Below are 18,919 nucleotides of genomic sequence, written 5' to 3'. Positions count from 1 at the left end.
TTGACAACAATTGTTTACATAAAGACAATAGACAACAATGGTTTAACATAAAGACAATAGAAAACAATAGTTAAACATAATGACCATAGACAACATTGGTTTAACATAAAGGCAATATACAACAATGGTTTAAAATAAAGACAATAGACAACAATGATTAAACATTAAGATCATGGACAACAATTGTTTAACATAAGACAATAGACAACAATTGTTTAACATAAAGACCATAGACAACAATGGTTTACATACAGACCATCGACAACAATGGTTCAACATAAAGACCATAAACAACGGTTTAACATAAAGACCATAGACAACAATGGTTTAACATAAAGACCATAGACAACAATGGTTTAACATAAAGACCATAGACAACAACGGTTAACATAAAGACCATAGACAACAATGGTTTAACATAAAGACCATAGACAACATTGGTTTAACATAAAGACCATAGACAACAATGGTTTAACATAAAGACCATAGACAACAATGGTTTAACATAAAGACCATAGACAACAACGGTTAACATAAAGACCATAGACAACAATGGTTAACATAAAGACCATAGACAACAATGGTTAACATCAAGACCATAGACAACAATGGTTTAACATAAAGACCATAGACAACAATGGTTTAACATAAAGACCATAGACAACAATGGTTAACAGGAAGACCATAGACAACAACAGTTAACATAAAGACCATAGACAACAATGGTTAACATAAAGACCATAGACAACAATGGTTTAACATAAAGACCATAGACAACAATGCTTAACAAGACAATAGACAACACTTGTTTTACATAAAGACAATAGACAACAATGGTTAACATAAAGACAATAGACAACAATGGTTTAACGCAAAGACCAAAGACAACAATGGTTTTACATAAAGACAATCGACCACAATTGTTTACATAAAGACAATAGACAACAATGGTTTAACATAAAGACCATGGACAACAATGGTTTAATGCAAAGACCAAAGACAACAACGGTTTTACATAAAGACCATAGACAACAATTGTTTACATAAAGACAATAGACAACAATGGTTTAACATAAAGACAATAGAAAACAATGGTTAAACATAATGACCATAGACAACAATGGTTTAATATAAAGGCAATATACAACAATGATTTAACATAAAAACAAAAGACAACAATGGTTCAACATAAAGACCATAGACAACAATGGTTTAACATAAAGACCATAGACAACAATGGTTTAACATAAAGACCATAGACAACAATGGTTTACATACAGACCATAGACAACAATGGTTTAACATAAGACAATAGACAACAATTGTTTAACATAAAGACCATAGACAACAATGGTTTAACATAAAGACCATAGACAACAATGGTTTACATACAGACCATAGACAACAACGGTTTAACATAAAGACCATAGACAACAACAGTTTAACATAAAGACCATAGACAACAATGGTTTAACATAAAGACCATAGACAACAATGGTTCAACATAAAGACCATAGACAACAACGGTTAACATAAAGACCATAGACAACAATGGTTTAACATAAAGACCATAGACAACATTGGTTTAACATAAAGACCATAGACAACAATGGTTTAACATAAAGACCATAGACAACAACAGTTAACATAAAGACCATAGACAACAACGGTTAACATAAAGACCATAGACAACAATGGTTACCATAAAGACCATAGACAACAATGGTTAACATAAAGACCATAGACAACAATGGTTTAACATAAAGACCATAGACAACAATGGTTTAACATACAGACCATAGACAACAATGGTTAACAGAAAGACCATAGACAACAATGGTTTAACATAAAGACCATAGACAACAATGGTTTAACATAAATACCATAGACAACATTGGTTTAACATAAAGACCATAGACAACAATGGATTAACATAAAGACCATAGACAACAATGGTTTAACATAAAGACCATAGACAACAATGGTTAACATAAAGACCATAGACAACAATGGTTACCATAAAGACCATAGACAACAATGGTTAACATAAAGACCATAGACAACAATGGTTTAACATAAAGACCATAGACAACAACGGTTTAACATAAAGACCATAGACAACAATGGTTAACAGGAAGACCATAGACAACAATGGTTTAACATAAAGACCATAGACAACAATGGTTTAACATAAAGACCATAGAAAACAATGGTTAACACGAAGACCATAGACAACAATGGTTTAATATAAAGACCATAGACAACAATGGTTAAAACATAAAGACCATAGACAACAATGGTTTAACATAAAGACCATAGACAACAATACTTAACATAAAGACCATAAACAACAATGCTTAACATAAAGACCATAGACAACAATGCTAAACATAACAACCATAGACAACAATGCTTAACATAAAGACCATAGACAACAATGGTTTACATAATCACCATAGACAACAATGGTTTACATAAAGACCATAGACAACAATGGTTAACATAAAGACCATAGGCAACAATGGTTTAACATAAAGACCAAAGACAACAACGGTTAACATAAAGACTATAGACAACAATGGTTAACATAAAGACCATAGACAACAATGGTTTAACATAAAAACCATAGACAACAATGCTTAACATAAAGACCATAGACAACAATGGTTTAACATAACAACCATAGACAACAATGCTTAACATAAAGACCATAGACAACAATGGTTTAACATAACAACCATAGACAACAATGCTTAACATAAAGACCATAGACAACAATGGTTTACATAATGACCATAGACAACAATGGTTTACATAAAGACCATAGACAACAATGGTTTACATAATGACCATAGACAACAATGGTTTACATAAAGACCATAGACAACAATGGTTAACATAAAGACCATAGGCAACAATGGTTTAACATAAATACCATAGACAACCACGGTTAACATTAAGACCATAGACAACAACGGTTAACATAAAGACCATAGACAACAATGGTTTAACATAAACACCATAGACAACAATGCTTAACATAAAGACCATATACAACAATGGTTTAACATAACAACCATAGACAACAATGCTTAACATAAAGACCATAGACAACAATGGTTTACATAATGACCATAGACAACAATGGTTTACATAAAGACCATAGACAACAATGGTTAACATAAAGATCATAGACAACAATAGCTTACATAAAGACAATAGACAACAATTGTTTACATAAAGACAATAGACAACAATGGTTTAACATAAAGACCATGGACAACAATGGTTTAATGCAAAGACCAAAGACAACAACGGTTTTACATAAAGACAATAGACAACAATTGTTTACATAAAGACAATAGACAACAATGGTTTAACATAAAGACAATAGAAAACAATGGTTTAGCATAATGACCATAGACAATATTGGTTTAACATAAAGGCAATATACAACAATGGTTTAAAATAAAGACAATAGACAACAATGATTTAACATAAAAACAAAAGATAACGATGGTTTAACATTAAGATCATGGACAACAATTGTTTAACATAAGACAATAGACAACAATTGTTTAACATAAAGACCATAGACAACAATGGTTTAACATAAAGACCATAGACAACAATGGTTTAACATGAAGACCATAGACAACAACGGTTAACATAAAGACCATAGACAACAATGGTTAATCATAAAGACCATAGACAACATTGGTTTAATATAAAGACCATAGACAACAATGGTTTAACATAAAGACCATAGACAACAATGGTTTAACATAAAGACCATAGACAACAATGGTTACCATAAAGACCATAGACAACAATGGTTTAACATAAAGACCATAGACAACAATGGTTTAACATAAAGACCATAGACAACAATGGTTTAACATAAAGACCATAGACAACAACGGTTACCATAAAGACCATAGACAACAATGGTTAACATAAAGACCATAGACAACAATGGTTAACATAAAGACCATAGCCAACAATGGTTTAACATAAAGACCATAGACAACAATGGTTTAACATAAAGACCATAGACAACAATGGTTTAACATAAAGACCATAGACAACAATGGTTAACAGAAAGACCATAGACAACAATGGTTTAACATAAAGACCATAGACAACAACGGTTAACATAAAGACCATAGACAACAATGGTTAACATAAAGACCATAGACAACAATGGTTTAACATAAAGACCATAGACAACAATGCTTAACATAAAGACCATAGACAACAATGCTTAACATAAAGACCATAGACAACAATGCTTAACATAAAGACCATAGACAACAATGGTTTACATAATGACCATAGACAACAATGGTTTACATAAAGACCATAGACAACAATGGCTAACATAAAGACCATAGACAACAATGGTTTAACATAAAGACCATAGACAACAACGGTTAACATAAAGACCATAGACAACAATGGTTAACATAAAGACCATAGACAACAATGGTTTAACATAAAGACCATAGACAACAATGCTTAACATAAAGACCATAGAGAACAATGGTTTAACATAACAACCATAGACAACAATGCTTAACATAAAGACCATAGACAACAATGGTTTAACATAACAACCATAGACAACAATGCTTAACATAAAGACCATAGACAACAATGGTTTACATAATGACCATAGACAACAATGGTTTACATAAAGACCATAGACAACAACAGTTTACATAAAGACCATAGACAACAATGGTTTACATAATGACCATAGACAACAATGGTTTACATAAAGACCATAGACAACAATGGTTAACATAAAGACCATAGGCAACAATGGTTTAACATAAAGACCATAGACAACAACGGTTAACATTAAGACCATAGACAACAACGGTTAACATAAAGACCATAGACAACAATGGTTTAACATAAACACTATAGACAACAATGCTTAACATAAAGACCATATACAACAATGGTTTAACATAACAACCATAGACAACAATGCTTAACATAAAGACCATAGACAACAATGGTTTACATAATGACCATAGACAACAATGGTTTACATAAAGACCATAGACAACAATGGTTAACATAAAGACCATAGACAACAATGGTTTACATAAAGACAATAGACAACAATTGTTTACATAAAGACAATAGACAACAATGGTTTAACATAAAGACCATGGACAACAATGGTTTAATGCAAAGACCAAAGACAACAACGGTTTTACATAAAGACAATAGACAACAATTGTTTACATAAAGACAATAGACAACAATGGTTTAACATAAAGACAATAGAAAACAATGGTTTAGCATAATGACCATAGACAATATTGGTTTAACATAAAGGCAATATACAACAATGGTTTAAAATAAAGACAATAGACAACAATGATTTAACATAAAAACAAAAGATAACAATGGTTTAACATTAAGATCATGGACAACAATTGTTTAACATAAGACAATAGACAACAATTGTTTAACATAAAGACCATAGACAACAATGGTTTAACATAAAGACCATAGACAACAATGGTTTAACATGAAGACCATAGACATTAACGGTTAACATAAAGACCATAGACAACAATGGTTAATCATAAAGACCATAGACAACATTGGTTTAATATAAAGACCATAGACAACAATGGTTTAATATAAAGACCATAGACAACAATGGTTTAACATAAAGACCATAGACAACAATGGTTACCATAAAGACCATAGACAACATTGGTTTAACATAAAGACCATCGACAACAATGGTTTAACATAAAGACCATAGACAACAATGGTTTAACATAAAGACCATAGACAACAACGGTTAACATAAAGACCATAGACAACAATGGTTAACATAAAGACCATAGACAACAATGGTTAACATAAAGACCATAGACAACAATGGTTTAACATAAAGACCATAGACAACAATGGTTTAACATAAAGACCATAGACAACAATGGTTTAACATAAAGACCATAGACAACAATGGTTAACATAAAGACCATAGACAACAATGGTTTAACATAAAGACCATAGACAACAACGGTTAACATAAAGACCATAGACAACAATGGTTAACATAAAGACCATAGACAACAATGGTTTAACATAAAGACCATAGACAACAATGGTTAACATAAAGACCATAGACAACAATGCTTAACATAAAGACCATAGACAACAATGCTTAACATAAAGACCATAGACAACAATGGTTAACATAAAGACCATAGACAACAATGGTTTAACATAAAGACCATAGACAACAATGGTTCAACATAAAGACCATAGACAACAACGGTTAACATAAAGACCATAGACAACAATGGTTTAACATAAAGACCATAGACAACATTGGTTTAACATAAAGACCATAGACAACAATGGTTTAACATAAAGACCATAGACAACAACAGTTAACATAAAGACCATAGACAACAACGGTTAACATAAAGACCATAGACAACAATGGTTACCATAAAGACCATAGACAACAATGGTTAACATAAAGACCATAGACAACAATGGTTTAACATAAAGACCATAGACAACAATGGTTTAACATAAAGACCATAGACAACAATGGTTAACAGGAAGACCATAGACAACAATGGTTTAACATAAAGACCATAGACAACAATGGTTTAACATAAAGACCATAGACAACAATGGTTAACAGGAAGACCATAGACAACAATGGTTTAACATAAAGACCATAGACAACAATGGTTTAACATAAAGACCATAGACAACAACGGTTAACATAAAGACCATAGACAACAATGGTTTAACATAAAGACCATAGACAACATTGGTTTAACATAAAGACCATAGACAACAATGGTTTAACATAAAGACCATAGACAACAATGGTTTAACATAAAGACCATAGACAACAACGGTTAACATAAAGACCATAGACAACAATGGTTAACATAAAGACCATAGACAACAATGGTTAACATAAAGACCATAGACAACAATGGTTTAACATAAAGACCATAGACAACAACGGTTTAACATAAAGACCATAGACAACAATGGTTAACAGGAAGACCATAGACAACAATGGTTTAACATAAAGACCATAGACAACAATGGTTTAACATAAAGACCATAGAAAACAATGGTTAACACGAAGACCATAGACAACAATGGTTTAACATAAAGACCATAGACAACAATGGTTAAAACATAAAGACCATAGACAACAATGGTTTAACATAAAGACCATAGACAACAATACTTAACATAAAGACCATAAACAACAATGCTTAACATAAAGACCATAGACAACAATGCTTAACATAAAGACCATAGACAACAATGCTTAACATAAAGACCATAGACAACAATGGTTTACATAATGACCATAGACAACAATGGTTTACATAAAGACCATAGACAACAATGGTTTACATAATGACCATAGACAACAATGGTTTACATAAAGACCATAGACAACAATGGTTAACATAAAGACCATAGACAACAACGGTTAACATAAAGACCATAGACAACAATGGTTAACATAAAGACCATAGACAACAATGGTTTAACATAAAGACCATAGACAACAATGGTTTAACATAACAACCATAGACAGCAATGCTTAACATTAAGGCCATAGACAACAATGGTTTACATAATGACCATAGACAACAATGGTTTACATAAAGACCATAGACAACAATGGTTAACATAAAGGCCATAGACAACAATGGTTTAAACTTAAAGACCATAGACAACAATGGTTAACATAAAGACCATAGACAACAATGGTTAACATAAAGACCATAGACAACATTGGTTTAACATAAAGACCATAGACAACAATGCTTAACATAACAACCATAGACAACAACGGTTAACATAAAGACCATAGACAACAATGGTTTACATAATGACCATAGACAACATTGGTTTACATAAAGACCATAGACAACAACAGTTAACATAAAGACCATAGACAACAATGGTTTACATAATGACCATAGACAACAATGGTTTACATAAAGACCATAGACAACAATGGTTAACATAAAGACCATAGACAACAATGGTTTACATAAAGACCATAGACAACAACGGTTAACATAAAGACCATAGACAACAATGGTTTACATAATGACCATAGACAACAATGGTTTACATAAAGACCATAGACAACAACAGTTTACATAAAGACCATAGACAACAATGGTTTACATAATGACCATAGACAACAATGGTTTACATAAAGACCATAGACAACAATGGTTAACATAAAGACCATAGACAACAGTGGTTTACATAAAGACCATAGACAACAACGGTTTAACATAAAGACCATAGACAACAATGGTTTACATAATGACCATAGACAACAATGGTTTACATAAAGACCATAGACAACAACAGTTAACATAAAGACCATAGACAACAATGGTTTACATAGTGACCATAGACAACAATGGTTTACATAAAGACCATAGACAACAACAGTTAACATAATGACCATAGACAACAATGGTTTACATTAAGACCAGTAAGTCAGTTAGATGAACTGAAATAAATCCTTATGATTAAGAAGGGTTTGTTCGCAATGCTCACTCTGCCCATTCTTAATCATTTAGATATTAATTAACGTCATCTAACTATTAAATAGAGATGTATCTGCCTTATTTATGCTTCTGGTTTAATGTAGATAGAGAATGAAGGTGTTCCATATACAAATCACTTTGCATTCATATGAAAAGTTTTCTTATGGTGAACTCTCTTCTTTAAATTAAATAACAAACATAATTTTAAAGACTTAATTCTATGTTTCCTTTGAATCATTCATAAGAATAAGATAATTTACATTTGTTTGTTTTATATCTATATGTTATGTTCATTATATTTTAGCTTAGCTGTGTCAATGTTGTTCAGCATTCGGTCTTGTTGGTCCAGTATTCATAAAAATTTATGTCATCTCCTAACTTAAATCTGTTTCCTTAAGAAAAGAATTCAACTGCTCATACGAGGAATTCATTTTCCTAAGATGAGTATTAACTGGTCAAGATAAGTATTTAACTGGTCACTAAGGAAACAATTGCTGTATTATTTCTGAAGGACTTCATTTTCCTTATAATTTATATTTTTGTGTTAAAGAAAACGCTTACACCTGTTTTAATTTGGTGATTACAATTAAAAAAAACAACTACCGGTTGTATTTGAGATAGAAGATAACTTGTGATGTTTAATGAATACTGGCAAAGGGTGATTCATGTTTGTAATTTGTGTGCTTCTTCTGTTTGATGTTATCAGTTAATTTTTGTTCATTTTGATTTTTTTTACTTTTTTTAATTTTCAGTTCATGACAACCTGTTTATTTTAAAGCTACAAAATTGCTCACAGATTGAATGTTTTGACAACTTTTTTCAGTTGTCTTGGAATGAGCCAATTTTTGCGAAAAACCAAGGCAATCAGTTATATAAGACCGCTAACAATAACTTAGGTAGATTGCACATTTTTATATTCAAGTTCAAAAATATATGTTAGTAACGGTTTAAGCCATAAAACATTAATTTTCAAACAGAATTATGGAAATCTACGATCTGATTTTTTGTCAGCAATCTTATATCATTGGTTTGCAGATATTCATGCTAAAATTTGCATTTTCCAAAACAAAAAATAAAAAAAGGTGTAAAAATGGTATATCTGTGAGAGTGCAGCTTTAATAAAGGGGAAAAAATACATACAATATATACAATTAACAGTAAAGATAAACAGTTATACAATCGGGCTGAATAGAAAATGTTTTGAAAAGTTGCTTAAATTGTAAATATAAGTTTACAAAATTGTTCAATTTCAAGTATAGACTTTCTTTTACTTTAGAATAACTGCTTTTATTTGTTAGCGCTTGCTGATGCTAACCGTACCCAATTTTCTACTGCCGTTATAACTAAATCCACTAATCAAAGTGAGTTGTGTCCCTTTGAAGTGAAATGTAAACAAACATATTTCGGCCTGAAATGGCTTTGAAAAACCCTCAAAAGCTTAGTACTATATATAAGATGCAGGCATTTTATTTATGGGAATTCTGTGGGGGGGGGGGGGGACGTGTGTCCGATACACAGTGATTGACGATATCTTTCAAATCAGTTTGAATAACTATCAAATCATATATAAATGGTACATAATATTTATTGGTTTGGATCTCCTTTCACAAATAAAGTAGGTCTTCTTAATACAATAGGCAATCTGACTTAAAACTATGTTTACAGTACTATTATATGGTTTTTGGTCATTTTTTTAACCAAAAACTATATATCTATTATTTTTATTTCTCTCTGTATTAATCCACATCTGTTAAAATGTCATATATCTCAGTTGTCCAAATTTTGTCAAAGCTGGACATTTAACAAAAAAGTGTTCATATCTTCTACTTGAGCCATTGAAATTAGTACGTAATGGTGACTTTCCTTCCTTCAATCTCCAAGTAAATAAATTGAAATTCGTTGCTACAACTTGTAACAAAATTATGCAATAACTTTTATATTAAACTGATTGACTTTATTGTCCACAATGGACACAATGGATCTAAATTACCATGTATGTAAGGCTTTTCATAGAATTTCTTATTACACCAGTAGATTTGATATATTTGTTTAATTGTCATGTCTTTGAGAAGTTTGTTTTGGACTCTATATAGTTGTTCTGTATTGACTTTGGTATTGTAGTGAACACAGCAAAGAAAGAAAAACCTTAGCAACAAACTTTAAACAACAACAGCTTTTATTAACTTACAGTTTTACCAAAGAATTGTCCAAAGGGTAATTCTTAAATTCAAACATACCTAGAATAAAGAATAATGTACAAAATCTAAAAGATCACAAAGTATCTTCACTGATCCTGGTATTTTTAATGTCCACAGAATTAATCAACATGAAATATTGAACACTTTATAGGCACTACTTATATCCAACAACAGTTTCAAAATACACTACCAACCACGCGTTTTTGTGGGTTTTGCTAAGTGCTGCAATTTTTCCTTACCACAGACTTTATCTTCTTAATCTATTTTTCACTATGCCCCGCAATATTTTCACTATGCCCCGCGCAATATTTTCACTATGCCCCGCGATATTTTCACTATGCCCGCACAATATTTTCACTATGCCCTGCGATATTTTCACTATGCCCAGCAATACTTTCACTATGCCCCGCTATATAAGCTTATCACACACCTTGTTCATTTCTATATTTAATACCCCCGTCCTGTCCCCCCGCGTCGAGTCAATAAGTTTAAATGCGAATAAGGTGACAAAAGCCTCTGATATATTTTCACAGTTGCAAAGCATAATTTTTAGGGATCAAACTACATTTGAGTATGAACCAATTGATCTGTAGATTACGGGTCGAGTATGAGTAACACTTTGCAACGCCGTATAATAACTCAAATTTCAGTATAAATGGACATTGGACAAGTCATCCTTTTTTAATGTGTTGGTCTTTGTTAATTGAATCGTTCATACCTTAGAAAAAAAGTTTGGACAATAACATATCCTTAAAACATCAATTAGTTGAATCAACATATTTCTAATGAACATTTTTGACAAAACTTAATGAACAATATTATTGGCAACAAAAAAGTATTCTGCAGATTAGATATTCTATCATTTACAACTTTGCCAAGTTCATATTTGAATCCTTTTAACTAAGAGATTATTACTCTCTCTCTAAAGCAATATTTAAACACTAATGCCATTATACAAATATTTAAGTTTATTAACTGTGTAATACTAATATCACTTCACCATAAAACAGATCATATATCATCTTGTATTTTGAGCTGGAGGCCTTTAACTACATACTAATTATTTTAACCAGTGTCAATATACTCTATCTAGAAATGTAAAATATTTTGTATCATGCAACGGTTTCTTATATGTACTTATAGTGTTCGTATGTAAGGTCGTCTGCGAAAATGCGTTATGTTGAGGAATTCAGGTTAACAACAAAGATCAATTTTCACAAAGATATAGGATTAAAGAACAAGCTTATAACAATAACAAATTAAATAACCTTTTTGAAAATATACTAAAAAAATGTGATTGCCTGGTTAGGAAGTCAGGCACAAAAACTTGCAAAAACGTCACTTTTTCCATCACTGTGAAGACAATGAATTTCGCTGACGACGTTGCATCATATGTGTTATCTTTGCTTTTATTTTGCATTAGTATTGTAGTTTTAGTTTTCTTTCATTCATTGATACATCCCTTCTTAACATGGATTTCATTCACAGTAATTTTTTGTTTAATCTCTATATTATATAACATGACAATATAATATTTAGTAATAATATTAATAATAATGAGCTGTTCCATCACAAAACTTGTTGTTATAAACTTATTATTAAGTTATTGAAAACTCCTTCTGTGTGTTTCTTTCACAGTCTTATATCCATCTTTAAGATGAATATTATAACTTTTTTTAAGGCATTAGGACATATCTATGAAAGAAGTCTACTCCCATATCTTATCATATTCTCTTTTATTCCACTTTTCAGTGATTTAACATATGATATAAGTGACATGGCATACAATGTAGTTAATAATATAAATAATACATGTTCAAAAAGTACATTACTTATACATATTATATAGTTGTATGATTATTTACAAATGATTGGTTATAATGATTGAACCAACCTTTCAAATTTTGCATTCAATATGTACACGCATGCATACTGTATATTTACCCGTCATATAACTAAGAGCTTATCGAAAACGAAAAATAAGCATTTAGTGACAGGTTTAAGATGTGTATGTTAGGGTACTTATGCAACAAAATGCAAGCAATATTTTATCACACTTACACACTATTATTTTTATTGTACAGACTGATAGGTTTATTGATTGGTCAATATTTATCCAATAATGACTGATGATCAATTAAATTGCTTGAATGTGCTAACTAACCAAAATTTAACTTATCTAGTTTTAAACAATTGGGCCCAGTCAACGAGTTGTATAAAAAAATTATATGTTGTTTACAGGTTATCTTTTGGTTAGTTTGCACATTTGAATTATTTCATTGAATATTTCCTAATTAATATAATATTAACATTTAACATACCGTAATACATTTCCGCTAACCAAATCAAAGAATTAACCTGTTTTACGCAATTATCTGCTGGTCTTTTGAGGGTCAATTGATGCCTAAACGAATACAATGATATAAAACTCTTTAAATGATTATGTACAGTCATTCACCAAGAGCTAGGCACATTATTGCATTTAATGAACTGTTTTTAAGCTTGCGCAAAGGTATATTAAAGAGACTCTGTCACAGATTTAATATGTTAGCAATGATTGTTCTTAAACTTTGTTCAGACTGAATTACTTAAACTTACTTATAATAAATACCAAAGTTCAGGAAGACACTCGTTTAAAACCAGTGTTGTAGAACCAAGCCTAACATGATTCCATGTTCATTAGTATTGCAATTGCTTTTTGGCAAAATAGACTATTTTCTGTACATATTTATAATATATATATCAACATAAGAGCTCCTTTTTCAACTTTTGATGGTGTTTCATCATTGAATCAAACAATTTCTTGGAATTTCTCATGAAATTATTTTTTCCTTGTCTGATTTAGTGAAGTGTGATCGTGTCCCTTTAATGGTATGTTCCAATAAAACAGTGAAAACTACAGGGCCAACCTTAATAACCTAACATTGAACCAGTTTAAAGGCACAAGGATCAAGGCCAATAGTTATAGATTTAATACAAGCATAAAACAAATATCTGAATTTTATTTGTCTAAGCTTTCACACAAATAGGATGATGATGTTAAATTATGTTACTTAATGATCTAAAACCACTTAAGTGTTAAATTTTCAGAATAAAAAATTCTCAAATTTGATGGATTTTGTTTGGTTATATTTTTATCGAATTTTTGGACTCAAAAGAATGATGGAAACCAGGAAGCATAAATGATGTTCTTATTTCTAAATTGAAGACTCCATGTAAGGCTTTCATTACCTCATATGAAAATAGGAGTAACGTAAGCCTTTCTAAGTTGTAGTCACGAAGACAGGTTTTGTCATGGAACGACTGAAACTAAAATGATCACTTCAAGAATACCGAGAATATGGTTACCTTGTTTACTTACTTATAAACATGCTCTTCTCTTCCAGTCGTGATGCCAACCTTAGCGAGTTGATCCCACGGAGACACTCCGACTATAACAAGGTTTCCCATACCCCACCCAGGAAGTTCTCAACAGGCGAACCGGACAGTCCCGTGCTGGTCATCAGATCAAACACTCGCTCATCAAAGGTGCAGTCGGCCGTGAAACGCTCGGAAATGGCTTATGATAATCTTTTTGAGTTGTGATACTAGTTTGTGTTTATTTGTGCTACTTAAGAACGACTGTTTAAGTTGTGATATGTATGTTGATTAATCAAGGCCGCTATTCATAAAACATCTATAAGTTATTTCCTAACTTAAGTTACTTTGTTTTCATTGATTTAATTGAAAATCCTTACTTTTATGTTTAACAAACAGGTACAATTATCTCTTTGAATTTGTCTAGGAACTTTTAAGGAATGACTTAAAATGTTTTATGAATACTAGCTCAGAGCTTTTTCCGCAAATATTTAGTAGAGGCCTGGAATTTTGTGTTAACACGTTTTTTTAAATTATTGGGAAATTTATGTTAAAACATAAATTGGGCATAAATGAGGAAATGTTAACACGTAAAATGGGAAATGTTGACACGTAAATTGGGAAATGTTAACACGTTAATCGGAAAAATTTAATAGTGTTTTGTGTAAATGCATCAAACTGGTATAGTAAAAGTCATGAACAACTGACATACAGATACAAACACAGCTATTTTGACATCAGCACAAACAACAATTAAATGATTATTTTCTTTTAATTTGTTGATTATTTTATGCATTTATCTTTGTCTAAAAAAGTGATCAAAAATCAAGGAATTGCCACCTAAATATGAACAACCTCTGCAAGATTTAATTCAAATTATTGAAAAAGTTCATTCTTATGTATATGTATGTTGGTATGTACATATACAAAATCCAAGATAATCTCATATGTTCCTGTCTTACTTAAAGGTATTAGTTGTGATATGTATGCCAATATACTTAAATCCCAATGTACATGTATTATGGTTGATACTTAAAGTTTGTATTATATATTTATCTGATGGATGTTCACAGAACTAGTAGATTTATTAGTTATTTGTGTTTTTTTGCCTGCAAGCTTATATCCCATGCATTGAAAATCATCCTTCTTTGGAATGTTATTGTACCCAAATGAAATTCAACTTGTAATACAGATAAGAGACCCTGATTGTAATTGTTATGACATTATATATATGTAGTTGTTTTTTGTTTTGTTTAAAGGCAGATATCTGTATTGTTATAAGGAATAAGGAAAGTGTCATTAGGGTTTATGTCATCACTTCCTGAATCAAACATTGGACGCCCTCATAGTTGATCCAACCAGGGGTTTCATATAGGCTGTATATACTTAGATCCCATGTGTTTTTGAGTTGTGCTACTTGTGTTTGCTTTGATAATACGTTACTTAAAAAGTTAAGATATTCAACCCATAGTAGGTATCTAATTCATATATTATGAGCCCATATGATATTTGTACGAAAATAATTTTCTCAAAAACCTTTCCTTTAAATATTTTCAGCTTATGGAACCTTTGCAAATGATATAAACACCAATATGGTCACACTAGCAACCGAAATCAAAATTGTTTGACCGAAATTATGAAATATACCAAACAAATTGATTGGTTGATTGCCTTAATTGATTTTTAGTTGTGATAATTATGTTTAATATACTTAGAAACCTTGATTTACAGGGTATGATTGTATTACTTATATACATTCTTTGTATAAATTGTAAATAGGTATTTGTAAGTACCGCACTCTTGTATAAAAAATAGCTTAAAATAATATATTCAAGTTGTGGTTGTTTAGTTTATTAAACACATGTTATTTAACCAGTCTATTTGAATTATTCATTTCTCCCGTTGCCCTTCTTCTTTAGTGTACAAACCAAAATGAGAAAAAAATTGCCTTATTGATTTCAGTCATTTCACCATTGATGAAAACCGCAGGGGGCAGAAACAAATAAATCTGATAAAAAAACAATGCCTCCTGTTGATGAAAACAAGGCATAAACAGGTGATGGAATAGGGGCTGAGTATTAAGACATCTGGGAAACTATTATTTTTATAATCTCTAGCCTATGTTCCCTTTATATACAGTATAGTCTAAAAAAAATAAGAAATAATATGTATAAAAAAAAGAAAGAAATAATATGTTTCTGCCTCCTGTGGGTGAAAACAAGGAATAAATATTGAAGTGATAGAATAAGGGTTGCTGTATAAAGGCATCAGAGAAACCACTGAGTGAACAATCTCCATCTTATCCTGTGTTATGTTGGCATTGTTTTGTAAATAAAGTAGAATGTGGCATGGATTAGATGGTTTATTATGTATAACGTCAGTCATGTTTGTTTTATAATAATTTCAGAAAAAAAAATGTTCATTTAAAATAAATCAAAACAGAAATTGAATCATTGTCAAGTTCTAATAATTATTGAAGATATTTTTGAAGGGACTTAAAAAAATAAGGGACTCAGATTTTTTTTAAGGCACTAAGATCTTTTTTTACAGGACTAAGATATTTTTAAGGGACTCATTCACAGGTATTTTGTTGGCAACAATTTTTTCGTCTTTGTTATTTTACTTTCATTCATCGCCAAACATATTGCAACAGATGGCAGCTACACATTTCAACAGTTTTATAACAGTTTTATAAATCTAATTTGCTATCACATTATTATTATAATTTATTCACATTTCATATTAATTTTCATATTAATTTTTGTCAATGTCTAATGCTTTAGAAAATGAATGAGTCTCTTTTAAACGTGAATGCATCCCTATAAAGATTGTCAATATGACTGAACACTAAAGTTCAGAATTCTGGGGCCATCTTACAAACCTACATTTAAGGCAAACTTTCCAAGATCAAGTATTTATTTTATATATTTTGTCATGTAACAAATACAATTTTTCTTGCAAAGTCAAATTAAGTTTGTTCAAATGAAAAAAAACACACACAAAAACAACTACTTACAGGTAACTCAAAACCAGTTTCTATTTATGCCTACAATTACAAGTATGATGATGATAAAAGACATAAAACATGGATGGCTATGATTATAACTACTTTTACACTCAAAACACATTATTACAGATGAGTCCAATTTTTCTAGAATCTTTGGTAAGATGGGTCCTATTATTCTACTTAAGGCGCCGTGAGATATATAACCTTAATGGGGAATTATGAAGTTTAGGACGTCCTGCATTATTAGGAAAATATAAAATCCTCACTTAAGATGCTTCATGAGTGAGATCACATACATGTACATGATATTTGTTATTCGGTATTAGTTTTCATGTTGAAAGAAATAAAAGGGTGATTTGTCAGTGTAAGGATATTTTGAAATTTTGCAGTACTTTTGCCACTTTGCCAAACGATTCTTTTATATGGCCTTGATGGTCTCTGTTCATTTTGATATATGAAAATATAAACCACCCTCAAGTTTTAAAATAGGAATTTATCAATGCAATAAACGCTTTTTTATTTCTCATGTATAAACTTTATTACATACAATTAGTTGAACCACAGTTATGTTTTGTAAATATAATTGCAATATGATTTGTGATACATAAAAACTGCATGCAAATACTTTGAGTTTATAGAGTTATGTTTAATTCCCTTTCGACTAAGTCAATATGCCACAAAGATATAGATTAAACTAGTTATGTTAATAATTCCAATTCTAGGAAGGCAATATGCCAAATGGATATGAATTCATCTATATTATGTTTATAAATCCCTTTCTAGGAAGTCAATATACCATATTGGAATTGTGTTAATCTAGCTATGTTAATAAATCCCTTTCTAGGAAGGCAATATGAAACATGGATATGAATTTATCTATATTATGTTTATAAATCCCTTTCTAGAAAGGCAATATGCCATATGGACATTAGGTTAATCTAGCTATGTTTATAAATCCCTTTCTAGGAAGGCAATATGCCATATGGACATTGGGTTAATCTAGCTATGTTTAAAAATCACTTTCTAGGAAGGCAATATGCCATATGGACATTGGGTTAAATAAGCTATGTTTATAAATCTCTTTCTATGAAGGCAATATGCCACATAGATATAAGTTTATCCATATTATGTTTGTTATTCCCTTTCTAGGAAGTCATTATGCCATGTGGACATTGGGTTAATCTATTAGCTAGTTATGTTTAATGTTCCCTTTCTAGGAAGTCATCTTGGAAGGCTATCTTGATATTGGTTCATCTAGTTATTTTTATTATTCCTTTTATGGTGAAATCAATATGCCACATGGGTATGGGCTATACAAGATATGTTTATAAATCCCTTTAAGGGAAGTCACCATGGGCATGGGTTCATCTAGTTATGTTTATGAGTCCCTTTTGAGGAAGTCAGTATGCCACATGGCTTGAACTTGCTTTACATTCTTGATGTCCCTTTTAATTTTATGGAATGTGGGCATATCCAAATCACATTGTCTGTCCGTGTGTGCATCTGTTTGTCGGTGTTCTGTGTCTAGGCTGTAACTTTGTCATGCACGGTTGGATTTCAAAATAAATGTGGAACATACAGGCGATGTGTCGTGTGCAAGATTCTCGACTTAACCCAACATTCAAGGTCACACTTAGAGCTTAATCATTATCAGTTAGGGTGCAGTTGCTTGTGTCTGTGCTGTAACTTTGTCATGCATGGAGGGATTTAAAAGTAAATTGACACATGTTTGGTATTTAAAGAATACCTGTCGAATGTGAGTA

The 18,919-nt window shown here is 31.0% G+C and overlaps 1 protein-coding gene across 2 annotated transcripts in view; it reads left to right on the top strand.

The window, feature by feature from the left end:
- Window positions 1–18,707, top strand: part of LOC128240635 (lysM and putative peptidoglycan-binding domain-containing protein 1-like) — a 31,877-nt gene extending 13,170 nt beyond the window's left edge. Inside the window, exon 3 of one of the 2 annotated variants that reach the window (XM_052957345.1) lies at window positions 14,179–18,707. In XM_052957345.1, the coding sequence (XP_052813305.1) occupies window positions 14,179–14,377 (199 nt within the window). In that variant the 3' untranslated portion in view covers window positions 14,378–18,707. The remainder of the gene's footprint in view (window positions 1–14,178) is intronic. The other variant, XM_052957347.1, reaches the window with a different exon arrangement.
- The last annotated feature ends 212 nt before the right edge of the window (window positions 18,708–18,919 follow it).

This window comes from Mya arenaria, chromosome 7 (genome assembly GCF_026914265.1).
Source record: "Mya arenaria isolate MELC-2E11 chromosome 7, ASM2691426v1".
NCBI classification, from domain to species: domain Eukaryota; kingdom Metazoa; phylum Mollusca; class Bivalvia; order Myida; family Myidae; genus Mya; species Mya arenaria.
The sequence above is the reverse complement of the archived record's forward strand: the minus strand, read 5'-3'. Positions and strand labels throughout refer to the sequence as shown.